The sequence below is a fragment of the Gopherus flavomarginatus genome, chromosome 2 (assembly GCF_025201925.1).
Source record: "Gopherus flavomarginatus isolate rGopFla2 chromosome 2, rGopFla2.mat.asm, whole genome shotgun sequence".
NCBI lineage: Eukaryota > Metazoa > Chordata > Testudines > Testudinidae > Gopherus > Gopherus flavomarginatus.
In genome coordinates this window covers 85,535,813-85,563,547 of record NC_066618.1, presented here as the reverse complement: position 1 = coordinate 85,563,547, position 27,735 = coordinate 85,535,813, and the positions used below count along the sequence as shown (strand labels likewise).

General features: G+C 40.3%; 1 protein-coding gene across 3 annotated transcripts in view; it reads left to right on the top strand.

The window, feature by feature from the left end:
- Positions 1 to 26,943, top strand: part of MYRIP (myosin VIIA and Rab interacting protein) — a 90,885-nt gene extending 63,942 nt beyond the window's left edge. For 2 of the 3 annotated variants that reach the window (XM_050937991.1, XM_050937989.1), the window contains exons 9-14: positions 13,321 to 13,509; positions 19,800 to 19,961; positions 21,452 to 21,556; positions 21,644 to 21,704; positions 23,051 to 23,169; positions 24,161 to 26,943. In XM_050937991.1, coding sequence (XP_050793948.1) covers positions 13,321 to 13,509; positions 19,800 to 19,961; positions 21,452 to 21,556; positions 21,644 to 21,704; positions 23,051 to 23,169; positions 24,161 to 24,193 — 669 coding nt within the window. In that variant the 3' untranslated portion in view covers positions 24,194 to 26,943. The remainder of the gene's footprint in view (positions 1 to 13,320; positions 13,510 to 19,799; positions 19,962 to 21,451; positions 21,557 to 21,643; positions 21,705 to 23,050; positions 23,170 to 24,160) is intronic. The other variant, XM_050937990.1, reaches the window with a different exon arrangement.
- Positions 26,944 to 27,735: the final 792 nt, after the last annotated feature.

Below are 27,735 nucleotides of genomic sequence, written 5' to 3'. Positions count from 1 at the left end.
CCATCAAATGTCCCTGTGTAGACAAGCCCTGAGAGATGTTTTTCTTATTAAATATTTTACACTTATATACGATACACACAGAATGATTCTTGCATTTTGGTACGGCATGATTTATATTATTATTATATTAATAATTAAGACAATCTTATTTTATCCTAAAGCACTTCACAAATTGTATGCACGCAGCATCATAGATATGGAGCCATCTCGAGGGTGGAGAATGACAACCAATTCACACACGCCATTCTGAACGACTGTGAGGTGAAATATTTTGGCTAAGGATGCCAGGGTAAACACTTAAAAGAAAAAAATTCAAAAATGAATATTGATATTGGGTTCCCCCAATTTTGAATGCCCAAACGGAGACACCTTTTTGGTCTGCCTGTTGAAGTGCTGAGCACTTGCAACTCCACTGATTTCATTTGGAGTTGTGGTTGTCCAGCACCTTTGAGAATCAGATCCAAGTCATGTCAAATTGAATATCCAAAATCCATGGTCACTTCTGAAAATTTAGCCTGAAGTAATCCCCCACAGCACATTAGGAACCTGAATCTTTATAGATTTCCCAGTACAAAAGGTTCACCTTCTTCAGAAAGAACTTTAGAGTCCTTTTATTCAGATACCAGCACTCGCTACACATAAGAAATGTACCGTGTAATAAAAGAAAAAGTAAAGACCTCCAGGAGACCTTGACTTACCCCCCCCCCAAAAAAAAAAGTCTTTGCATCTTGAATTTATTTCATCAGCATCTGATAGAACTTGACAATGATATAAGAAAGTGAGATATTAACATTGTTGACATGGACTCACGCAGCATTTGTTGCATAGATGATTGTTGCCAAAAGAAGCATAGAAATCTGTTTTCAGAGAGTCATCATGTGCATCCAAAAGCTATGAATGCAAGTTTCTTCTTTCTCAACATTACTACGGAAGTCATCTGTCTGGAGCCACTTTCTTTAGTGATGATACAAATCATCATTTCATGTTTATTTCATATTATCAAAAATGTTTCCTGAGAATCCAAACATTTTGCAATATAGCTGTCTTTAATGAGCTATGCTACTCTGAATCTTGCAAATAAAAAGAAATAGACAATGCTTTATTTCATATATTTTAGTTACACATGTAAAATATAATGGTTTATTGTATTTTATATTCATTTGCATCTTATCCCTTACCTTAATTCCATAGTTTTCTGCAAGCAAGTTGTCTTAACCTGTTTAGGAATTAACGTATCTTTTCTGCCTTTCTATTTAATTGCTGACCAACTACCTAGGAAAAACAAAAGGCTTTTGATCTCCATTTAAAACTGCAGGTTTTATCCTCAGTACTACAGAAGGTGAGAGTGCTTTATTTTGTCCGTGTTTTCTTATTCAGTAAAAGGGATCTAAAAATGATATTGAGGGTTTCCATAGTTCCAGAACAAATTTGTTTTCTTTACAAGTCAAGATAATTTTTCTGACTGTCAGCTTTGAAAAAATATAGATCTGAAAAATCAAGCTTGTTTGTCTGGCTCATGCCTCATCACTGATAGGAAAGAAAAGATTTTGGAATCAGAACTTAGCAGACAATTTGTTGATGCTCCATTAAGCCAAATAGTAGTTATCTTGCTCTTTCTTAGTTCTATCAGGAAAAAGAACTTCTTTTATCAGTAAAGTGAGAAGCAGCGGAGGGTAGATATGTACAGTAGAACCTCAGAGTTATGAACAGCTCTGAAATGGAGGTTGTTCGTAACTCTGAAATGTTTGAAACTCCAAACAAAATGTTGTTGTTCCTTCAAAAATGTACAACTGAACATTCACTTAATACAGCTTTGAAACTTTACTATGCAGAAGAAGAATGCAGTTTTAACTGTCTTAATTTAAATGAAACAAGCACAGAAACAGTTTCCTTACTTTATCAAATCTTTTTTTAAACTTTCCCTTTATTTTTATAGTGTATGCATACTTCTAGTCCCAAATGAGGTGTGTGGTTGACCGGTCAGTTCGTAACTCTGATGTTTGTAATTTTGAAGTTCTACTGTAGAGTAAAAAAGTTGCTACTGTCATAAAGTTGTTTATTAGTGGTTTTTACCATAAAGAAAATCTTTTTTTAAAAATAAGAAAAATAAATAAATAGAAAAGATGAAGATTTAGATGAGGTGAATTACAGTAGTTTCTGACTACAATCACACTTAAGTCTCACTCTCTCTATCTTAATTTTTAACAATCAAGGCACTATGTAGGGAGCTTAATAATATACCTTCCCCACTCTTTGTTACTAATGCCTTACCTTTATTTTTCCCTCCAGCATTGGGGTTGTTTCATGATCAGTGCTAGTTGAATCGTAGCATATCTGAATCAGATTGGCAAATAAAAAAATTGTACTAATTTTACAGTGATATAGTTAATAAAAGTTAATGTTCAAAAATCACTAACATATAGTATACAGCTAAACGAACTCATTTCATTGTGTTCCACAAAATAGACATGAAGCAGAGACCCATTTGTTTGGATGAAAGCTTGATCCTTAATTCAATAAAATGAACCCCTCACCCTTTTCTTTTCATCCCTTTTATACACTTATTTTGTTAATCCATTTGAACTACCATTTTTCTGGCTTCCTTTCGTAAAAATCACAGAAGATATTTCTTATCTTTTCATTCCATATATTCAATATTTATAAATTTGTGCTTGTTTTTACATAGCTATGGAATCTTGTATGCCTTGTATTTTATGAGATTTAAAAAATATTGTATTTACAATTTGGGTCAGAATATTTCATTTGGACAAAATAGCCTTCCTCCTTATCTTGTGGCAAGTTGATTTCCAGAAACAATGTTAGTTCTAATTAATAGTAGCTTCAGTGTTTATATTGGGAAAGTGATTTAATTTCATTACAAAAAAATAAATTCTAATACAGAGAAGTATCAGCACAGTTCAAAAGAAAGACTAAAGTTTCTCTAACTTTACTGTGTATTGGAGAATATTGGTGGAATAGAACATTATCAAAGATGATTCTGTCTTCTGCTGCTAAATGAGTGTTCAGTTTTCCTTGAGGAAGAAATTACTGATGCTAAAAGAAGGCCAGAATTTTCACACTTGGGTGGCAGTGCATCCATTTAACAGCACAAGCTACCGTGAGCATGTCACCGCTCTGCACTCCACATTGGCTTCCCGTAGAATATTCAGTCAAATTCAAGATTTCTGTGTTTCTCTTCATGGTACAAAATGATCTGGGCCCAGGATACCTTAAAGATCACCTAAAGCTCCAGATGAAGACTATGGTGAACAGCTCTGTTCTTGAAACACAGTGGAGCTATCCACCACAAAGGCAAAGCTCGTCTGTGCAGAAGATAGAGCTTTCTTGGGAATAAGCTCCACACATCTTTGTGTAAAAGCTGGAGTGAATCTTACTGCTCTCAACAGGTGACTCAGGTGTATGGAAAATAGATCCTGTCAAACTAACTTGATATCTTTTTTTGTTGAGATTACAAGTTTGGTTGATAAAGGCAGTAGTGTTGATGAAATGTACTTGGACTTGGTACCACACAACATTTTGATTAAAAAATCTAGAATGATATAAAATTAACATGGCACATGTTAAATGGATTAAAAACTGGTAAACTGATAGGTCTCAAAATGTAATTGTAAACATGAAGTCATCATTGAGCAAGTGTGTTTCTAGTGGGGGCCTCCAGAAATAGGTTCTTGGCTCTATGCTGTTTAACATTTTTCCAATGATCTGGAAGAAACATAGTATTATAACAGATAAAGTTTACAGATGACACAAAAATTGCAGGAATGGTAAATAATGCGGCAGACAGGTCACTGACAAGGAGCAACCTAGATTGCATGGTAAGCTGGGAACAAGCAAACAATGTGTTTTAGTACAGCTAAATGTAAAGGTATACCTCTAAGAACAAAGAATGCAGGCCATACTTACAGGATGGGGGTCTCTATTCTGGGAAACAGTGACTGAAAAAGATTTGGGGGTCATGGTAGATAATCAGCTGAACATGAGCTGTCAGTGTGTCTCCATGGCCAAGAGGGCTAATGTGTTCTTTGGATGTATAATCAGAGGAATTTTGAGTGTGAGCAGAGAGGTGATTTTATCTCTGTATTTGGCACTGGTGTGATCACTGCTGGAATAGTGTCTGGTTCTGGTGCCCGCAATTCAAGAAGGATGTTGATAAATTGGAGAGGGTTCAGAGAAGAGCCACAAGAATTATTAAAGGATTAGAAAACCTGCCTTATAGTGATAGACTCCAGGAGCTCAATCTGTTTCACTTAACAAAGAGAAGGCTATAGGGTGATTAACAGAGTTTAGAAGTATCTATGTGGGGAACAAATATTTGCTAATGGCCTCTTCAGTCTATCAGAGAACAGTATAATGCGAGCCAATATCTGGAATTTGAAAGTAGACAAATTCAGACAGGAAGTAAGGATAACAGTAAGTGTAATTAAACATTGGAACCATTGTGGTGGATTATCATTAACTGGCAATTTTAAAATCAAGATTGGATGTTTTTCAAAAGATCTGCTCTAGGAGTTATTTTGAGGAAGTTCTGTGGCCTGTGTTATATATAAGGTCTAACTAGGATGATCAGTCTGGTCCCTTCTGGCCTTGGAATCTATGACCCCATGTAACTATAGCGTCCTTATGACCAAGATGGAGTGCACTGTGCTGGCATCTCCAGCCAAGGAGAGGCACAGGCATGAGTGCAACAGGGAAACTCACTTTTACCCCAGAAGCACCTGTTCCAATCTCCCTGGAGTAAACACGTCGGATCAGTACAATGAATATAAGAAAGGGAAATATGAACAGGGAAAGAAGATAGAGGGAGCAATAAAAGAAGGTTACATCCAACACGCGGACCCACATGACCGGTGGTACCACAAAATACAAGGGTAGATGCCAAGCAATGCGTCTAGACCCAGAGTTCAGGATTCCTGAGCAGAGTTCCAGTCTGGCGGTGAGTCTTGGGTGCTCCTGGTCATCTTCAGCACCAGTAAACTTTCCCCAACAAACCCCTCCGGTGCCTTTTTCTGTCACTCTCTGCAAACCTATGCAGAGCGACAACCTCTTCATTCAACTGGCTACAACCTCCCTCCGTATTCCCAATGCAAAGTCACAAGCCTCAATACTCACGGTCCCATACAGCTCTGGGTGGCAATGATACTGGATCTGGCTCCACTTTGTCCTTCTCTAGTGAGTCCTCCCTGGCCCAGTTCTCTTCCTGGCTCCTGTCCTGGGATATCCCTGGTTGGCCGCTTTGTCCCTCCCCAGCTTTGAGCTAGTTCTTGGCTACTTCCCTATGCGAGGGTCTGCTCCCTGTAGGCCCTCTTGTCTGGAACTTGAGACACACACATTCTGTCACTCTCCCTCTCCATACTCCCTTCCCCCTGGAAAAAACAGCACTTCCCCTGCCTCAGGACAATGTTTTAAAGGGGCCATGCTCTCTAAATCACAAAGGGAGTTACACATCCTATGAAATAAAACTTTTCCTTCTCCATAAATTAAGACGACAGATATTCATCAAACAGCCACACTGCAGAGAGCGTGATAAAGCAACTTGAGAATGAAACTGGTAATGTTTGCGCTAACAGTGATGAAGAATCTGATCAATACTGTCAGGGCCATTAGTGATGGAAACTTTCTTTCTTTGTTCTTTCTTTGAGCATAATGTTGATGTGAAATTTCCGCAGTTATATCGCAAATCACAGCGGTGACGTTGGTTGAAGGAGAGATGTTTGTATTGAGGCTGAAGATTGTGCCCTCACCTCTAACAGAGACAGTATGGTAGCAAGGTGAACAAATACTAGCAGTTGGTTAAAAATATAAGGAAAATGAGGAAAAAAGATTAGTGAAAATAATGCACAGCACTTTAAGAGCCATCGTTCGTAATGTACATAAGTCCAGGAGTAGGACACCTGGCATGGAGATGTTCTGAGTGTAAGTAAGTTCTGGATGAGAAAACCTGATACAGAGCTGTCCTGATACACAGCTGGAACATAAGTGAAGACTTGCATGCTTGCTGGCTCACAGTTGTGTGGATCGTGGCACCGTTTTGGTTTTGTCTTAATTTTTTGTTCTAATGATATATTTGTGGCAGTACTGCTGGCTTGTTTCCATTGTTTATTAGCTTTCACCTAGGAAACCAATGCTGTGCTACAGAATTTCACAGTGTAGCACTTCTAAAAAGAAAGGTCAAGATTGTATATTGTGATAGCATTCTAACTGTCCCGATTAGTTAGGGGAGGGAGAGGAAAGGAAGCAAGGTGAAAGCCTCTTTCAACATACACTGTCTTGTAAATGGGAAGCAAGCTACAATTGGGCAGACTGGAGGGGGACAGAAAAAGGGGAGGAGATATAATTTGGAGAATGGTTCGCTGTAGATAAGGCAAGACTGACAATATCTTTTTGAGGCAGGACTGACCATGATTTCCCATCTTCTCTGCTGTCATAGCCTGGTGAGGAGCAGTATACTGATGATTATGATGGTAGCTCCATAGAGGAGACAGCAGCAAATTTGTCACATAAACTTGAGACCTTTGATGCTAACCAAACAGACTGAAACCTGAAAGAGCATGGAACTTTGTGGCAGATGAAAGCTGAGGTAACTCGTTGGCTAGACACAAATTGGAAGCTCCAGGCAATAATTTTCATCCCCCTCTGGGGTTTTAAAAATCTGGCTTGCTAAAGAGTTTGCAAATTGTGGTTACTGAGGTCAGGAAAATTTAGCTTCCTTTCCACAGACCCAGGAGTCATGTGGTAAATGACCAAATTTGTAATGAGAGCTTTAGAGCTGCCGTTGGTGATTTCTGTGATAAGCCTGATGATGAGAGAAGAGCCATTACAGACCTTGAGGACAGAGAAAGCAAGGCAAAATCAGACAAAAATGAAGGGGAAAAAAAGAAAAGAAGAAGCTTGAAACCCAAGGATTGAAAGAAGACAAATGCCAAGTTTTAAAAAAAGGGCAGCAAAAAGTCCCCAAGTCTAAAATGACCAGTAGAAAGTGAAAAGAAAAGAATGAGGAAAAAGCCAAGTCTGAAGCCAAGGAGAACAAAACATGAAGAGCCAGAGAAGAAAGAATTTCAGAGTATTACTAGAGAGTCAAATGACTTTGGCGTAGAATAATCCTCTCAGCAGGCTCAGAGGTTCAGGTCGTCTACTTTGTCCTCTAGTTAAAGCATAGGTGCCGACTCCATGGGTGCTCCGGAGCTGCAGCACACACGGGGAAAAAAATAGCATCCACTGGCAGTCCCCCACCAAGTCTTCCCCGTCCCTCCCAGTGCCTCCTGCCCACCACGATCAGCTGTTCAGTGGCATGCAGGATGCACGGGGGGGGGCGGGGGAAAGGAGAGGGAAGGGGCAGGGGTGGGAAGAGGTAGAGTGGGGGCAGGAGGAGGCAGGGTTGGGGGCAGGGGTGGAGCTGGGCCAGGGCCTGGGGCGGAGCAGGGGTCAAGCTCCCCCCAGAAACTGGGGAAGTCAATGCCTCTGAGTTCAAGATTATAGTTAGACCACATTTTCTTTTTGATACTAACATGTATTAGAAGTGGTCAAAGTTCAGGAAGGGTGCCTCTGAAGCTCAGAGATGAGATTTACTGGAAAGTACTTGAAGGGTTAATGCTGTAAGTCACATTACACCCAGAAATAGTGTTGTCTATCAGTGTCATTCCTGGGTTATTTCTAGTAAAGCATTTCTGTTGTAGCTACATGTGCTCCCTGATGTCCCTAGCTGCTGCCTCTACTATGTGACAATTTCCCACCCCATAGCACACATTTTGTGAATAAACTAAGACACCATCTAACTGGAGCAGACCTTTCGAACTAAACAAAGCACAGTACAGGAGAAAGAAAAATGATTTACTTAGCAAGAGCTGCCTACCCTATTGAAAAATTGTACATAATATACAGGGAGCAAATTGAAAGAAGGATGAAAAATTGCCTAAGAATTAGATGCTGGTGTTTTCTTTATATATATTGTGTTATTTCATTAGATTTAAAACTCCTCACCAATGAACATCCATCCAGAGCTCTGAGTGCCCTTGATATAAATTTAAAAACACAATAAAGAGTTGCAATATTGTAAAAATGTGGACATTAATTAAGCAAAAGAACATATTCAAGGCCTGTATTTCCTTACCCCCACCCCCGCTCCGATTGTCTTAAATTATCTCAAACTCAATGGAGCAGATTCTGATTTCAAGTACAGATGTTAAATTTCAGAGTAATTCCATTGAATGCCGTTGAAATCAGTGGTGTTACTCCAGATTTATGCCAGTATAGCTGAGATCAGAATCTGGCCTAGTGCTTCCAAATCATGGTTGTGTTTAGTTGTTCTGCGCTATATATTTGTAATACAGATTGCTTCCGTGTCTGGCTCACCCGTATTAGTTATTTGACTATGAGACAAGGCAGATGTGAGGGACTTTATCACGGCATGATGGCTGTCTTTCTGAATCACCTGTAGGAGGTAATGATGACCCTTCTTCCAGTGACACAATGAATGAGGCATATAACAAATGTCCGCCAAGAGAGCATTTTATCAGTTTGAAATGTCCACCTACAAACATGCCTAGGCTGGGTATGTGTCTATGAATTTTAGGAGATTGTTTGTGTCCCATAGCTTTTCGATATTTTTTTTTACAAAGGAAACTAATCTCATAGGTACCCCTAAAATATTCACTCTTAGTATGGACATTGGTGATTGCAGTCCAGATCCTCTGCTGGTGTAAATCAGTGTAGCTCCATTGAGGGTCTGACCAAATGTGTCCAGGGATCATGCCATGTTTGAGGATTCCATGTACTGCTCAGACATCTTTCTCTTTCTTAGTAAAATCCTCAGCCATGTGTAAATGCAATGTTATGAACGATAGCCTTTCTTGTCATGATGTTAGTGAATAGTCTGTTATCACATTAGTGCCTAGAAATCCTCAGATCAGGATTGAGTCTAGATTGCTAGGCACTTTACAATCACATATGAAGATATGGTCCCTGCCCCTAAAAGCTTACAATCTATGAAGGCATGATCAAAACCCAATGAACCGAATGTAAAGACACTCCTTGACTTCGGTGGCCTTTGGATCAGCTTTATGAGATCAGCAGTCAGACCTTGGTCCTGTAAAAGCTCATATGAATGTGCTTTCTTTTACATACATTACTACTCCTATTGATTTCAGTGGGACTACTCACATGTTTTTAAGTGTAGCACATGCTCAGATGTTTGCAGGATCAAGGCCTTCATCAAGCAGCTGCTGCTCCTGTCAGCTTCCTTAATATCAGGATGTTTGTTCTCTATCCAAAGGGAAGTACTGTAATTTTAAGGAGGATACTCTGTACCCTTCATATATTAAAAGAAAAAAGAGATTGAACCTCTGCTCCAAGTGCAAACTTTAATGCAACCTTAAAAATGGAACTTTAAATGATGTTTCCATAATACACTGTGCCGCTAGCTTGAGAATAATATTGTCATTACACAGCCCATGAATGGAACTCCCATTGACATCACTGTTTCTTCCACTGGTTGAGGACAGTAAATGGCCCTCACTGATAATAGCATCATTCTGTGAGCTGTAATTTCATGTTTATTTTTTCTTTCTTGTAGATATGGTCGCATCAAAATTGATTGGATATCTGCACCATTAATTAAAATAGGACTTTGCCCTCCCTACTCCCTCTTGTTTTGACTCCCTCTCATACAGAGATGTTTTAAAGAGAGTGGTCAATAGAGTCGTTAGCATCCAGGATCAGCAATCCCAGGCAGGTAGATCGCTAGAGAGGTGAGGGACCCTGAATCCCTTGTCTGTTATCTCTGGATTTCAAGGGTGTCTTTTCTCATGTTCATATTTTGGTAGGGGAGGGATACTCGTGTGTGACTTGACCCTCATTAACATGAGATTTAGAGTTGCCTTCCATTCTTCCCAGCTACAGTCCCTACCAGCTCCAGGGAGCCCTGCAGTTTCCTGCGGCCTCACAATCAGAGCTGTTGGTCTACCTCCTGATGTCCACCTCCTGCAGCTGCCTGGAGAACGCCCCAGAAACTCCTTTTCATACACAACAGCAGGTCAAAAAAACTAGGAATAAAAAGTCATGACCATTTTCACAAAAGAATTTTCTGGGTGTTCTCCTGCCCCTTCACAACCCCGATTTTGGAAATTTGACATTTTGAAACTGGAATCATTTTGACCAGCTCTGTAGATGCTCCAAAAAAATGGAGGAAAATGTGATCAAGCAGGGAGCATTTCCTGGTTGGGCCTAAGAGCTCACAGGGGATCCTAAACTCCCTAACATTTGGTTGTGATATCTCTGTTTGGCAGTTATTAAACCTTACCATCAATTTTCTTCAAAATGCAGGCCAGGAGAAAGGTGAGTTGTAAATGCCCTTCACTGAGACATTTTCATGAAGTTTAGACTGAATTTAATTATTGTTTTTGAAAATTTTTAGAGAATGTAGTAATCAGAAATATTTTAATTTAAAGGGAAACAGATTTTTGTTTACATGTAATCATTTCTTTGAAATCAAACATTGCAGCATTCTTATACGGCTTGAGTAGATTCTCCAGGACCTTCTAGAGAAAAATAGGAAGTGATGGAATCTATTACTCCTGTCCAACTACTGTATTCTCAAGATACATTCACAGACTCTGTCACACATCCTAAACGTTCAGTACTACTTTCAAGGCAGTTTCTAGGATTTGCTGCTGCTTTGGATATACTGATTTTGGGGCAGATCTACAATTTTAAAAAGCAGCAGTACTACAGCTGCCATTAAATTTGAAAATTTTTTTTGGTCAGTAATGTACTGAACAAGTAGTGTTTTGCTTCAAATCTTGACTTCTTAGGGCCTGTCTTGGATACTCTTATTCCACAATAAGAGTGCCTTTTTCCGATTTAGCTTAATACACTTTGGAACAGATTAAGCTACATCAGAAAAAGGCACTTTTATTATAATTATATAATTGTGTCACAGGTGCCGACTCTGTGGGTGCTCCGGGGCTGGAGCACCCACAGGGAAAAAATGGTGAGTACTTAGCACCTACTGGCAGCCCCCTTATTAGCTCCCCCCGTTGTTTCCTACCCACCAGCGGGCCCCGCTGATCAGTTCCTTCGCCTTCCTCCCCACACCTTCTGCCCACTGCAATCAGCTGTTTCGCGGCATGCTGGGAGGGAGGAGGAAGGGGGGAAAGCAAGGACATGCTGCACTGGGGGAGGGGCGGAACTGGGCAGGAAGAGGTGAGGCGGGGAGTTGGTGGCGGGGCCTGGGGCAGAGCCGTGGGTCGAGCACCCTCTCCACCACCACCACCCCCGCATTTTGGAAAGTTGGTGCCTGTGAATAGTGTATTATAACTTATAATAATGGCCACACAGGGAGCTATTCCAGAAGAGCTATTGCAGAATAGCTGTTCTGATCACTATCTCCCCGTGTAGACATGCTCGCAGCAACTTAGACTGAAAAACTCTATAAAGAGCTGGAATTTTATAAATGATCCATAATAGCAGTAAGTGCTACAGATTTCATGAAAAAATAAACACTGAATTCAGATCTGCAATTGCTTGGAACATATGTCAATGCTGTATACTTTGAAGAAAATTCAAGATGTCTATCCAGAATCCCTTTTTGTCTTAATGAATAGGCTAGAACAAGAAAAGATGCTTGTGAAGGCAAATAATAAAAGCAAAGTAACATTGATTTCCTCCTCCCTCCTGTATTATTATTGATCTATTTTAACCTAATTGGCACTTCTAAAAATAAATGGAGAAAACACTAGAATCTTAAGAGAGATGCAGGTAACGCTTTGTGATTCAAGTATTTCCGCTCTGTACAGAGTGTCCTTTATCCTGCCTGTTAATGACTCTGTCTCTCGCCTCCCTGACAACCTGCCGACCTGTGACCTGTTAACAAATTGGCTTTGCTTTTGTTCTCATTCTCTTTAATCTCAGGCCTCTAATTTTTCCTTGTAATTTAACTGAATAACAGAACTAAAGATGACCTAATGTATGTGTACAAGGGATGAATCCAGACATGGTCTGAAAAAAAAAAAAAAAAGCAAGTTTTCAATACTGGCCTCATCTGACATGTAGATAAATGGGTTTGGTTTTTTTTAAATGTACAGCTAATTTAGTTAAAAAGAAATAACATAAGAGTTACTGTAACATAAATGCACCAGAGTTTGCAGGAAACAAAAGAAAATTATTTCTGCTGTTCCCCATTGAATGTGAAAGTTTAATGTGACTTACTTTTAGTAAATGACAGTCGTGTAAACACATTACTATATGTAAAGTCAATAGATTAAATATTTCCACTATTTAACCATCATTAGTTCTTATCCTAGACACTTTGCATGTGGGTAAATTTACACAGGAGGAGTCCCATAACACACATGCGTAATGTTTGCAGGATTGGGAATTAATAATTACATTTAAGGACTGACCTGTCAAACACTTACTCCTGTGAGTAGTTGCACTGAAGTATTCCCATGTGCTTCAATGTGAAGTCAGTGGGAGTATCTGCATTTAGTTCAGTAAACTTTAGATCAAGCCCTACGCATTTACAATATCAGATTTAGTTCCTGTCTTCACTAGTCCTAATTATCCTCTCATCCTGGTGTAAATCATGTGTAACTTTATTGTTGTCAAAGTTACACTGGTCTAAAACCAATGTAAGACTAATCAGAATAAGTTCCATTGAATATGCAAACAGGACTCAGTAGAACAGGGTTGGAGAGGATACACAATTTTCCATGCTAGTTAAAGTAATTTAGTTAGTAAATATAGGAAGCAGACAAATATTTTGATGCTGATTTTTAAAGTGTCCTTAATTTAGCTTCTTTTTTGGGAGGCTGACAAATAATTGAGGAACAGCTCCTAGAAAACTATTATTTTAATAGTCAAATGAGGATGGCACTTCCTTATTTGTGGGGACAGTAAGATAGATGTTTATATATCCTCCTTTGGGCCCATAAATTAATGATCCCAGTTATTTGCAGGTACCTAACGTATGAGAGGGCAAGTTTTTAAAATCTGATTATAAATTCTGCCACCAAATAGGCACATTCAGCTCCCACTGATTTCAAAGGGAGTGATATGTGTGGTTCACATTTGGGGATAGAGTTTGGTCCTTGTCATTTGAGCCCTAACCTAGGAAGAGTTATTTTGTGTGTGTGTTTGACTATTTAAAGTATATGGCTTAACCTCTTTTTTCATATGAACCACCTAGGTATTCTTTTAGAAGGCATGTTTAAAGTAAAGCTACAGATAAGAGACTCTTACCATAATTATATCTCCATCCTAACATAATGCTGTTGTTTATCCCTATCTGCTCTTGTAACAAAACAGAAGTACTCTGCTGTCTCTCTCTGCAACATATCTACAGAGGTCCTAAGAGTCATCAATGCCACAGAGGAACTGATAGCAGAATCCACCGGTCCCTGTGATTTCCCAGCAGATGACAGCAGGAGAGGGGCATTTCCATTAGGTACAGACCCTGTCAGACTCGATGAGCAGCTCACCACCTTGGAAGAAAATGTAAGAGTATGATATCAATGTCAAATATAGCAAATTGTCGTCTTTAGAGGAAAAAAAAAGTGGCATGTGATATGTTTTGACCTAAGCAATAGCATGTTGAGTATAGTTTTAATTTTCTGCTTTAAAAATAAAAACTTGTTTTGAAAGTATCATCAGCTATTTTTTATTTATTTTTTAGATTCAGTTTGGGAAACATTCATAATAATAGGAACAAACTGAACATCTGTTGGGTTTTATAGCTGTTGTAAAATTATCTTACTCTAAAAAGAAACTTAATCCCTTAAAGTCAAGTGGTGGCCTGATGTATACAACTGTGGAGTGGCTTACCGGGAAGCAAAATATCTCTGTCCCTGTACAACCCAGGGCCGCCGAGAGGATTCAAGGGCCTGGGGTCTTCCTGCCGCCTAATTGCCACCAAAGACCCGACACTTTGGCGGTGGGTCCTGGGGCAGAAAGACCCCCCCCACAGCTGAATTACTGCCGAAGACCTGGCACTTCGGCGGCAGGTCCCGGGGTGGAAGGACCCCCTGCTGCGGGTCTTCGGGGTACTTCGGCGGTGGGTCTCGGAGCGGAAGGACCCCCCGCCACCGAATTGCCACCGAAGACCCAGAGCAGAGTTTTCCGGGGCCCCCAGAGCGAGTGAAGGACCCTGCTCCAGGGGCCCCAAAAAACTCTTGTGTGGGCCCCTGCAGAGCCTGGGGCAAATTGCCCCACTTGCCGTCCCCCCACCCCCCGGGGTGGCCCTGGCACAACCTCCTGGGACATCAAGTCAGGGTACAAAGGGTAAGCAGGAACCTATCCAGGCATGCAAGGAGTAAGAGCAGCTTTGATTCCACCTCCACCCCCAACATACCAGTCTGATCTGAGAAGAGCCTGGAGTAAGGGGAAATGGACATCTGTGGCACTCCGGCACATCTTCTGGGCTGGTGCAGCTAGGTACTGCACCCATTACATAGAGCAGACTGGAAAACCATAAAGTAGTCCTAAAAAATACCAAAAAAAACATTTCCTCAGAAGAATCAAATTCCTCTGCCCTTTTGAATGAGCAGGTGCTACCTAACGTCACCCAAAGGAAGAATTTAGCTATTTGTAAGTCATCATTAACTAAATGTTCTGGTGTATCCTGAAGTGAATAATAGTTCTTTCATGCCTCTTGATCGTCTCCTAAGTCTGTCTTAGCTGATATTTAAACTACTGTATTTTCTCTTCTTTAGTGATTTTTAAAGTGTAATGGGATAGTTGGGATTCCTATTATAACAATTAAAGGAAATAGACACCTGTTTGACTCTGTCTGAAAACCCATAAAGAAAGGAGCTCCTCCCAGTGGGTGAATTCACTTCATCCATATTAGATTGTAAGTTCTTTGGGGCAGGCACTGTCTTTTTGCTATATTTTTGTACAGCACCTAACACAGTGGGATCCTGGTCCAGGCTTGGGACTCAGTGTCCTAATAATACAAATAGTAAAAATAAATCTGGACTAAAAGTTAAATCTGCCACCCACCTTCTTATCTGGGACCAGGCTATCAGGGCTCTGGTGTTTTAGTCCATTCCCCGTAACTGCTATTCTTGCCAGTGATCTGGAATAGTGGCTGCTGCCCATTAGCATCACTTGCAAATGCACTGGAGCTCACCAATCCCATGACCCATTCTTCTGACTGGTTCCCCACCTTGCTGCAACTGCTGCCATCTATGAATATGTCTACACTGCAGCTGGGAGTGAGCTTCGGAGCCTAGGTATAGAGATTTGGGTTAGCAGGGCCACGATAGTGCACCAAAATAGCTGTGTGGACATTTTGGCTCAGGCAGGGGTTCTACAATCCCCTAGATTTCAGAGCCCAAGCTCCAATGCGAGCCAGAAGGTCCATATTGCTATTATGAGTGCACTAGCTCAAGTTCTACTGACTCAAGCCGCGCTATCGGAAGTATGAGGCTTGCTTCCAACCACAGTGCAGACATACCCTCATCCTATGTGTTGAGGTTGGCGTGAACCCTGGTGATCCAGGCCCTTGTGTAGTTGCTCCTCCTGTGCAGCCCAACCCTGGAACCTCGGTGATGTAAAGAGTCTCATGGTTGCGAATTTGTGAATTTCACCCCAACCATACTTCTTAGTTTGAATGCATTTGAAAGGGTGTCAGAAAATTAAACTGAACTACAGCATGTGTAACAGAGATGCCAGCGTGTCCTTAAATCAGTTTCCTGCCAGTGTCCAATTGATTTTATAGTGCATTAATCAGTGTAATGAAGTAGCAAGTTTAGAGTGTCAGGAAATGTAGATGTTTTAGTCACTTGAAATATTTAATGATTTAAGCCTTAATCCTGCACTGGGATCCTCTAGTGGGCTGACTCCTGTGCCTGCCTGGAGCACTAAGGACTGGGAGAATGAGAACAGAGTGAAAACTGAAAGCCAGATTGTCCCAGTTCACAAGAGGCATCCGAAGAGGATGCCAGTTTAAAAGATTTCCTCCTCATTCTTTTGCTCCCTGCCCACCCACCAAGGAATAAACAGTGACCTTCACCCTTAAATTCCAAGAGGGTACCCCCGGATCCTTTGGGGCACAGGGACTTGTGCATTCACATCGGCTGTGGCAGGACAACCCCGGTCACAGTGCCAGAGCTTGCCCACACTTGCAGCACTGCCCAGAATTGCCCTCTAACAGGGGTTCCCCAGCACAGAGTGGCTCCACAAGAGAGGCATACAACCTCAGCCTGATTTCATTTTCCTGCAAAAGCCATGCAAGCTGCAAGAGGGGATGATGCACATTGTCCCCACTCTCAGCCTCAGCCCATCCTCTCCCTCTCCACGTGAAATCCTGGCCCATGGAAATCAGTGTCTAAACTTCAGCTGGCTTCAATGGTCCAGGTTTTCACACCTCATATATACATGTGCAGACTTGTGATGAGCCATCTGCAAATCCAGGACTGGTGCCACCAAGTCAGCTGCTCCATCTCCTCAAGTGCGGCTGAGCGCAGATCTGCACACACAGGATCCCCTCTGCACATGATCTGGGCCTGAGAAGAGACTTCAGGATTTTATCCATCACGAGTAACTCTCCTTAACAATTAGTGGGAATTATGTGTATGAGTCAAAGGGGAGAAAAAAGGGCACACTTTTCTGCCGGATACATGGGAACAGCCTCATGTGCTTCAGTGGGAGCTGCACACCGCTAACTTATAGCTGAGTTTGGTTCATACATTTAAATTTATAGATACATAATTTAGTGGGAGATTTTCAAAGGCACAAAGAGGAGTTAGCCCAACTCCTATTGAAAATGAATGGGGTTCGGGTGCTTCTCTACTCTCTGTGACTTTGAAACTCTCCCCATTAGAGCTTACTGGAAAATCTGCAGTGAAATTAAATTTCAACAAAAGTTGAGGGTGGAGGAGTTAGAAAACATTTTTCACAAAGTTTTCCTGTTTTCCAAACAGTTCTGTTTTCCGTAAGCATTTTTTCTTTGTGAAAAATTTAGCCTGTTGTACATTGAACTTTGCCATAACATTTAAATGAATCTTTTCTTCAGCTTTCTGAAGGATTTGCTGATTAAATGTTTCCTTTTTCCTCTTTCTCCTCTTGTGAGCTGCATGGATGTATTTAGCAGAAAAGAAGTCAGATATAGATATAGACATACAGTCTCTTTTTAATCTAAAATTACTGTGCAGGAAATGTTGCACCACAAAGAAATTGCTTTGAAATGAAAGGGCTTTTTTAAAACCCACTAAAGCATGGAAATTCTTGTTTAAATCAGAATTTTCATCTTTTATTCATCCTTTTGTGTCTTAGGTGCTTCCACCAAGATGTCAAGGCAGGTCACTTCTTATTAAAGGATTTATCCTCCATGCTAAAACTTGTGATTTTGGAGATTCACCTAGTGCAGGACAAGGTGTATTAGCTTATCAGCATAGTCACATGTGTAAAAATATACAATACAGGTTTATACTCTTAAGACGGGTTTTCAACCTGTGGTCCAAAGACCCCTGGGAGTCCGCAGACTATGTCTAAGGGGTCCATGAAAGGTGGTTGTTACCATAGAACAATGGTTTTCAACCTGTGGTCTAAGATTTCCAAAGGGGTCCGCACCTCCATTTGAAATGTTTTAGGATTCTGCAAATGAAAAAAATGTTGAAAACCACTGCTCTACGGCAACCAATTCAAGATGCCCCATTTATTTTTATTATGAGGGTTAAAATTATTTTGATTTAAGGAAAACACAATCTTGTTCAAATAGTTAGAAAATGATGACATCTAATGTAGTGTTCTCCAGCCCTTTTGGTCCATGATGACCCACAAAAGGTCCCCAAAATTGTATCCCACCCCACTGTATTAAAAAGTTGTGGAATTTGGAACATAAGCTGGTACTGTTGCTGCTAGGTTGGGAGGCTTGTGTGGGCTGTTAGGGAGTGATGCTGCTGTGAGGGCGAGTGGCGTTTCTGCTGGAGGCTCTTCTCCCTGCGTGCGCAGTGCTCAGCAGTGGGACCCAGAACCCAGCTGCACCATGTTTTTCACTCATGGTATTTTTGTAACAATGTGATCATTCAGGGATGCTGAAATACTTGGCAGCATTCTTTCGTTTCCTTCCACTGTGCAACAACAGTGGCTGGTGGGATTGCGTGCTAGTTATTTAGGGAATGGGTAGAAGATGCAATATTGTCATGTGGACTGGCAGACATTTAGGCAGAGCACTACATGGTGGATGCATGTGTCCTGTCAAGAAAACCCAACAGCTGGACAACATACTTTGTTCTCAGAGTAAGATGAAAGAAAGTAAATAGACCACTGTGTATTATGGATGATCGCTCTGAATAGTTGGCTAGGAAATAAACGGTCTATTAGTGGTTTCTCCCTAGCTGAGATTGCTGTGCAGGGGAGATTCTTTTAAAAATTAGATCTGACAGAATTGTAGCGATACATTTATTTATCCCAAACATCTTATAACTAAGGACAAATTATCCATGCCTTTATCTCCCTACGGTCAGACTGCTAATGCACTGTACGTGGGGGTACCCCTGAGACTCATTCAGAAACTGAAGCTAGTGCAGAATGTGGCAACCTGCTTAGCAAGTGTTGTGTTTCAATGGAAACACATGACACCATGGTCTGAGATCTGCACTGCCTGCCTCTTGGTCTCCAGGTATAATGCAAGGTATTAGATTTAAGATATAAAGCTTGACATGAATTGGGACCAGCCTGCTTGAGAATCTTGCTCTCTCCCTTGCCACTGCTGCAGTCAAAAAGGACACTTGACCTGGAACTCCCCATGTTACAGAAGAGAGGGAGCTGCTAACTGAATGCTCTCTGAGAGGGCTCCTTAACTATGGAATTCCCCCCACACACACTTTGTATCCAAATAGCTTAATTGGTTGATCTTCAAGACACACTGCAAACCCCATCTATTTGGAAAGGCTTGTGGAGGGGGATAAGGTATGAGTTTTGGATGGTGTGGGATGGCGTATAGTCTGCTGCTTTGATTAATTATCAAGATAATTTATTGTACTGGGTCTAAGTGCTGATATTCTGCTGAGTGATTATTCCTATGTGGAATTTTAATTGTCAGACTACCTTGACTTTGTGTATAGACATTTTTATTTTAAATTTAAATATGTAGATAATGTTATTTCATAGTAGGGCTGGTTGAAAATTTTCCATCTAAACTGCTTTTGACAGAAAATTGGGGTTTAAACAAAACTTTTTACTAAATTGTCAGTTTGTGCTAAAATTTCAACTTTTCATCAAAAAACTAAACATCTGAAAACTAAAATGTTTTCAGTTTTTGGCTGAAAATATTTCCATTTCAAAACAGCACTGTAGTGCCTCATGGGAGTTGTAGTTTGGCTGCCTCCTGCCCCTATTCTCCTCAAGGGGGCAGATTCCCCAGCCAGACTACATCTCCCATGAGCCACCACGGCCAGGACTTCTGTAAGAAACTGTGTTGCATAATTGGAGATATAGGCAGGATAGGTAGCCTTGCACATAATGAAAAATGAGGTCATGAGGTATCCAAACATACAACTTCCAGGAGGTACCGTGGAGGCAATTCCAATTCAAAATTTTCATTTTCAGTCTAAAGTTTTTTAAATTTTTGATTTGTCATCAAAAAGTTGAAATTTTCCATAGGGAAAAAATAAATTTCCAACCAGATCTATTTCATAACAACTGTGGTGAATGCAGAGATTATGTGGGTCTTGGGGTTTTTTGGCTTTCATCTTTTGCTGCCAATAGTCTGTGGTCTCTTTGAGTTACACCATGAATAAAAACAAATCTGACTTACTCTGTACCATGATTTGGATCCTTAGGTGTACCTGACAGCAGGCACTGTGTACGGGTTAGAGGGTCAGCTGAATGAATTAGAGGATGCAGCACGCAAAATCAACAGTGTTACAGCAGAATCGGAACTAGCGGATCTGGAGGATCAAGTAGCAACAGCAGCAGCACAGGTTCATCATGCAGAGCTTCAGGTGAGGAAATTCACTACCTTTCTCATGCTTAGCCCTTATATATTAATATTTCACTCATTCAATCTTGTCATCACTGTTATACAGATTCTGTCTGTACCCACATAGATTAATTAGCTGGACTTCGCTTTTAATAATCCAAAAATATGTATCCATATAGCAGCAGCTGAGCAGGGTGTGTGTAGCTTGGACCATATTACATCACATGCAGGAGGAATCCCCTTCTTTGGACTAGATATGTTGGCTCTAATCCTGCTATTACTGAAGTGGTTGGCAAAACACCCATTAATGTCAATAGGTGCTGATTCATGCCCAAGTTCCATTGACAGCATGCTGTACATCTTCAGATTCAGCAAAGACGTTGGACTCTGTGCAGTAAATTAAATCAGGTGGTGTTTATACACCAGAGTGAGAGAACTGCAGTCACATAATGTGCCTGTGCTATTGTACCACCTCTGTTCTGAACAACCTTCTGAACTGTTTCACTGTGCCGATAGATACTGGGTGGCACATTCTGAGGTCTTTACTACAATTTTTTTTACAGGCAAACTTGCATTGCCTTCATTCAGCAGCAGTTGCTTGTGTAAGGACTAAGACCTCAGGATTTGCCTTAATGACTTGAGTAGCTTTAAAACCAAGGATGATGTTTTCTTTGTATTGGCTTGAATCTTTAGCGTATGGTAAAATATAAATAGGAAAAAAGACAGCCATACAAGGTGTCGAAGGAAAATAAGTTTTTACTTAAAACAGTTAAAAAGCAATCGATCCCAGTGAAAATATCGTCATCAGTGTGCCCCTGCACATGTTATCTGTCTGGCTGTTTTCTCGTTTCTCTATTAGTTTTGTCCCTTTTGCGTAATTTGTTTCCTCTATGTCCACTTCAGCCTGCTTTCTCCCCAAAAGCTTATTTACTTGGCTATTTGTTTGCTTGTTGGTTTAATAACCTGTCTTTACTGAGGTATTTGAAGTATGAATTACAGAACGTTTAAGGTAGAAGAATTCGGTGTTGTTACAAAGAAACCACTTTGTTCTGCGTTCAAAGGAATAAGAACCAATGTGATATAGCAAATGCAGTACAAAATTCACTGCTTTAAGCATAACTTTTAAAAACACAACTTGAATGAAGTTAGAATTACACAGCCATGAGTCATTGAGTACTGGGTATTTTTCAAATGTAGGAAAGTGTCCATAGTCATAGAGAATGTGAGTACAGTGCCACAAGATCATTCGTTTACTCCATGTAATGAGCGATCATCTTTTCTAATATGTGAATGTTCCCTTTGGCACTCATGACTAAAGAACACAGCAGTCCACAATGTCTCAATTAGATTGTCTTTGAGAGCTACAGAAGAAATCAATTGTCTCTTTCTTTATATTTCTGATTGATGAGGATGTGAGCATGAGTTCCATTTGCCGTTAACTAGTGGTGTTTACAGTAATTTTGAAACTTCTCCCTCTCCTTGTTTCTTTTTAATTTATTGTTTTGCTTTAAGATTTCAGATATCGAGAGCAGAATTTCAGCTCTCAGTGTTGCAGGCTTGAACGTGGCTCCATGTGTTCACCTGACAAGAAAACGGGATCAAAAGCAAATGAAGCAGGTGCCACAACATTATGCAGTTTTGCATGGGGGAAGACTCTGCCTCTTTCTGAATTAAAGCTTAGTAAAACCTATGTGTTTTTCACAGATGCAAACAATAGACACATCAAGACAGCAGAGGAGAAAGCTTCCAGCTCCACCAGTAAAAGGTGCACCAAAAAATTCATTCAACTCATTTTATTTATTATGTTCTCTTTCTGGTTAAACTATAGTGTACAGCCTAAAGAGGGCAGCTAAGGGGAATTAAATTACAAAGTGAATACAATGAGAATAAACAGTACCCCAGAGCTGTTATGTACATAAAATCAAATACTGATTTGGCCCTTTGGAAGGTGCTTTCACTTGCCCATTTGATTTAATTTGGTGCCATACGTCAATAGGGTCAAGAGCAGAAGACTGGCTATGGCAAATAAGAAATGATGACTGTGTGACCTGAAAAGATCCCAAAAAGGGTATTTTGGAGTGAGTGAAGGTTAGAATCAGCAGACAGAGCAATCACAGCATGCTAGTTAGCAGAGATGGTGCTAGCCCATTGGGGGGCCCCCATATAACATGCAGTAAAAAGCAAATGGGGGGCCCCTTTGAGCTGCTTGGGGCCCTAAGCAATTGCATAGTCTGCTTATGCCAAGCACCAGCTCTGCTAGTTAGCGATGGACAATTGTAGTTCAAAGCATTATTCTGGAATTATGTGGCGCATGTGTCAGGAAGCCACCTGTGCCAGAGACAACAGATCCCATTTCTTGTCTTAAAAATATTTCTAGTTTCTGGAGAGTCAATGCACTTGATTAGAGTTTACTATATACACATGGAAAAGCGTAATTAAGGCCTGAATCCAGTAAAGCACTATTTAATAAAACATTTAAATGTGAGCTTAATTTAAGCACATCTCTAAGTGCCTTGCCGAGTCCAGGCTGGAGGGCATAGGAAGTTTTAGGGACAAGGTGAAGCTACCCAGCTAACATGCCTGTCTCTTTTATTTACCTTCATCCCAGTGTCACGTTTTTGCCATGCCACCAAATCATCTTAAGAAATGTATCTCTTGAATTCATCTATAACTTTTGGCTTAGTGACATTATCTGGTGATATAGTGTACACATATGAACATTTTCATGCGATAGATCTGTCTTTGCTTTCTTGTTTACTCCACGTTTCCTAAGTTTTCAGTGTGTGCCTTCCAATTTTTTTAATTCTTCAGTGGTATGAAAATACCTATCTCAGACAACTTCTGGACCCGATTCACCACTGCTTTACTCTAATCATATGGCAGTGTAACTCCATTGATGGAAGTGAAGTCACTTGATAGTGAACCATGCTGTCTCATAATTCCAAAAACCTCTCTTACAATATCACAGCCTTCCAGTTTCCATTTAAAGTAAACCCAACTTTCCTCAAAACTTAGGTTTAAGTCTCTAAAGAACTAGAAGAGTTGCTTTTTCAAGTCTGATGCTTGGTTCAAGTTGTCACGTAAAGGATGTTCCCATTTTTTCCCTCCCAGGTGAAAATATTGATGCTTCTCCAGTTACTCCTGTTAGAACATTTAACAGAAACTTTATGCTCCAAGGATCTCTAACACAAAGAACTAAAGAGAGAAAAAGCACTGCCAAGGACTTGATGGTAACATCTGAGAACAGACTTTGTTAAAACTGTTAAGAGCAGGAAATACAGAGAGAGAGATTACTCATTTAAGACTAGATTGTCCCTAGCCATTACTCACTTGCTCAAGCTCTCCTATCGACTCCTCTTGCACTTCTCATTCAGGTGGAGGATAGGAATCAACCGGAGAGCAATCAGTGGTCGATTTAGTGGGTCTAGTGAAGACCCGCTAAATTGACCACCGATGCATCAATCACCACATGTCGAACCCCCGGTAAGTGTAGACAAGCCCTAGTCTAGTCTGTACTACATTGACATGTATAAACACGCTCCTACTGCAAGTTCTCTGGGTGTGTTTATAGAATTATAAATATAAAGCATTTCAAAAAAAATCCTGTCAAAACAGACAGAATTAGTAGACATTCACTCCACAGCACAAACTTGTGGGGCAGACCCAGACAGCAACAATGCCACAATATAATACAATAGAAGACACTCTCTTCATATCTCAGCTGCTTACGGGGAAATGCTCAGCATAGGGATTTAGTGGGAGTTAAGTGGTGCATAGATCATTTACTGGCTCTCTGCTTAGGATGAATTTCCTCCCCATGTAAACAAATGGGCCATTTGATCCCATGAAGATCAATAATCTCTAGCAGGCCAATGGGGGAACAAGTCCAAGAGCGGAAAACACCTTGCCCCAGACACCCAAATTGAGATCATGGCCCCATTGAAGTCAATGAGAGTTTTGCTTTTACCTTTAGTGGGGCCAGGATTTCACCCCCAGAGTTCAAATCTAAAGACTGTCAACAGAAGCAGCTCAGCTCATCTCAACAATCAGGAGGAGACTTAAGTGGTATACAAGTCTTTGTACTGCATGGGGTATATTTCACCTGGCAATAAAACATTGATGGTCCCCTTTCATTTAAAATGCCTTGTCAGCATTGTACTCTATACATTTTGTGTCATTATGAAATCTTTTGCTAATGTTTTCCTTTTCTCTCCATTCTAGGAACCAACTATAGGATCTGCTGTAATGTACTAGACTTACAAAACTACTGCCAATAACATACTGCCTAAGGCTGTACACTATAGTGCCTTTATTTAACAGCCATTGTATATGTCCAATAGAAACGGACCCTTGAGAACCCACAATGCCTCAGTAATAGGGCTTTGTTTGGATACCTCACTGAGAAAGCTGTCCAGCATTGTGGTCTGCTAATGGAAACTCTGCCTTAAAGTTTTCATGAGACTCCAGAAAGGATACTGAGTTTCATAAGCAAGGCTCCATGTTTTAAGATGCACTTTTTTCCCCCCATTGATTGTACTAAAGTATATTGTCTTTAAAATACAATATGTTTTTGTATACTTAATTTAACCATAATTGTTGGTCAATATTTCATGTGAAGAGAAAGATCAAAAACAAACCTGTGATCCATATTTGCTGGCACGTTTGAAACTGAGTTCAGTGTTTACAGATCAGTCCCAATATCATTTTCTAAAAGACCCTCTGTATGCTGATAGCGTAACTTTGTCTGAGTTATTATTCTATCTCCAGACCTGGGCTGTTTGGATGCTAAAGGAGCAGTTTACATTTGCGATAGGCTGGCACATTCCACCATACTGTGGTGGGGGATGAGCATGTATCATGTCTACAAAAAGATAAATTCTGAGTCATTATTTTGGCTTCTGAAAACTATTGCAAAATCAACCCCTTGCACCTCTATGCTTAGAAGCATAATCCATTTTAGGCAGTGTCCTAAATATTTGTTACACTCAGCAGGTGAATCTCTGAATTAATCTTATCAAATGTTTAAGATTACAAAATTAGAATAAAACAATGCTGGGTGTTGGATATTGTTCAAAGAAAGTGCTTCCTGAAACGTATTTTTAAGCATTAAGGGCTAGTTATAAAAGGCCCTTGTACGAGTGCTACGAGGGCCACCTCTCTTTGCGTGGAAGGGCCTTTCAGAATTGTAGTCTCTTTGCTCTGAGGAGCGCTGGGACTGCTCTCCCCTGTAATCTAAAGGAAGCAAAGAGGAGATGGGGCCATGGTTCTTCCCCCTTCCATGCTGACCCCCAGAGCAGGATCAGTTCACTGAGGGTGCTGAGCCGCACACCATACAGGAGTGTAGCAACAGACATGCTCTCCCTGTATCCCAGAATGCCTCCTGAAGCTGCACTAGGGGTAGCACCTCTTTGTACTGACCACCAGTGGGCAGTACAGAACCCTAAGGAGCGATTAGTGTATTTAACCACAGAGGTTTAGAAATAAATTTTAAAATATGCAGTAATTTAAAAGTTGGGGACATTAAACAGCTTCTGACTGATTCAAAAAATGATGGTCAACATGTTCAAATTTGGGTGCCTCCATTTAGGCACCTTGAGCTACATTTAGGCTACCTACAGAAGAGCAGCCTGGTTGTCAGAAATGCTGAGCGTTCGCAGCTCCCATGTCTTCCTTAGTAACTGCGGATGCTCAGCACTACTGAAAATTGGACATATGTTGTAGGTAGCCATTTTGGCAGTTCAGGCCTGTGTATCAAAGAGATGGAATAGTTTTAGTTTAGCAAGATCTGATCAGTAGGCTTGGATTCTGCACTACTAAAAGTAAGGAGCGGGTCAGATCCAGCTTCCATTTTGTCCAAGCCCACCCAGACCTGGTCAAAGTAGCCAGATAAATGGGTCCGGTGTGAACTTCCATCCAAATTTGAAGTCTCCTCACCAGTGCAATTGGATCATCCGATTATTTGAAAATAATTGGGTCCAATTAAAAGCATAGGGCCATATCCCCTACTGGTGGAAATCCCTGTAGTTCCATTGATATTGGTGGAATTATGGTGATTTACACCAGTTGAAGATCCAGCCCAGGATGGTCATTCTGAGCTAAATTATGCCTTGTATTATTTTCTTGCAGACCTCATTATCTTCAATTTGTTTGCACAAGTCTGAGGACAGAACTTGGTCCAGTATGTTTAAAAATAGAGTGTTTGTGTATATATACACACACCATCTAATGAAGACAATTAAACAGAGTAGGATGCCTAATACATTTTTCAATCTCCATCCAGTAGACTGTTCTCTTATGTGTGTACAATACATTCCCAGATTTTTGTTTATGCAAGTATGCATGTCATGAAATGTCACTAATAGTGGTCAGTTTACATATTTGTCTAATAATAAGCTAATACTGTGTATGTAATATCAATTCAGAAATGACTGATTTTAATAGATTAATGGCTTTTGTTCTGTTAGTGTGATTTCAAAAACAGACTTTGGAGTAGGATGTTTTCCATAAGAGGCATGAAAAGCAACTACTGTTATTACAGTGTTAAGTCGTCTTTGACAAAAATGTGTATTGTGTAGATATTGCTAAACAAAAAACAAAACAAACTCTGCCCCACCTCGCTACATGGTATTTGCATTTTTACAGATTTACTTGTGCCAAATATGTGCAAAGATTTAATTTACCGTGTTAAAAAAATCATAAAAACATGTTATAGCACACACAGAATGATTTTGTCATCAAGTGATTTCAACCTTTAGTGTTAATATTTATATTTAGATTAATTTTTATAAATGAAAATATTTTAATGGTTAAAAAAATAAGACTACATAATGATCTGTTTGATTAAGTCTGAGTGAAAGTAAAGCTTGCCTTGTTGTTGTTATCTGCGTATTCACCAGGAATTATTGTTAAGCGAAATTATGAGTAAAAGCAATTTATGCAAAAGAATGCCTTTTCAGGGACCTGAGTCATAAAGAAAAAAGAAAATAAATCTCCTGTTGTTTGGATTTCTGTGCACTTTACTCAGAAAAGGTGGCGACTGCAATGCACTGCCATACATTTGAGTAGTATGGTAGGTGCTCCACCCTGGCAGTATTGGAACTTGCTGTACATAAATGATCACTTCTCCACTGGTTCTTTCACAGCTATACAGCTCAGAAAAGGACTGCAGTATTCCAGTGTGTGAAATGCACCAATTTAGCCACGGAGGGATAAAGAGACGTACTCTTCCCTTCAGACTGATTTTGGAGGAGAAAGAAAAGAGCCCTTTAAGAAATGTATTACATCCTTCTGAACCAGGGGTTGGCAACCTTTCAGAAGTGGTGTGCTGAGTCTTCATTTATTCACTCTAATTTAAGGTTTTGCGTGCCAGTAATACATTTTAATGTTTTTAGAAGGTCTCTTTCTAGAAGTCTATAATATATAACTAAACTATTGTTGTAGGTAAAATTAATAAGGTTTCAAAATATAGAAGGAGCTTCATTTAAAATTAAATTAAAATGCGGAGCCCCTCAGACTGGTAGCTAGAACCCAGGCAATGTAAGTGCCACTGAAAATCAGCTTGAGTGCTGCCTTTGGCACCTGTGCCATAGGTTTCCTACCCCTGTTCTAAACCATATGCACATTGTGCTAAATACTGTCCCTCAACTGGCAAAATTCCCATAGATGTCAGTGGGGGTTTATGAGCTGGGTTGGGTAACCTCAGGCTTTGGACCTCTCTAAATACATATTTCTCTGTTCTAATGTGTCCAATGCAAGTTTCATGCCATGTGGCAGGTTCCTTGTAGGTAGCACATTCA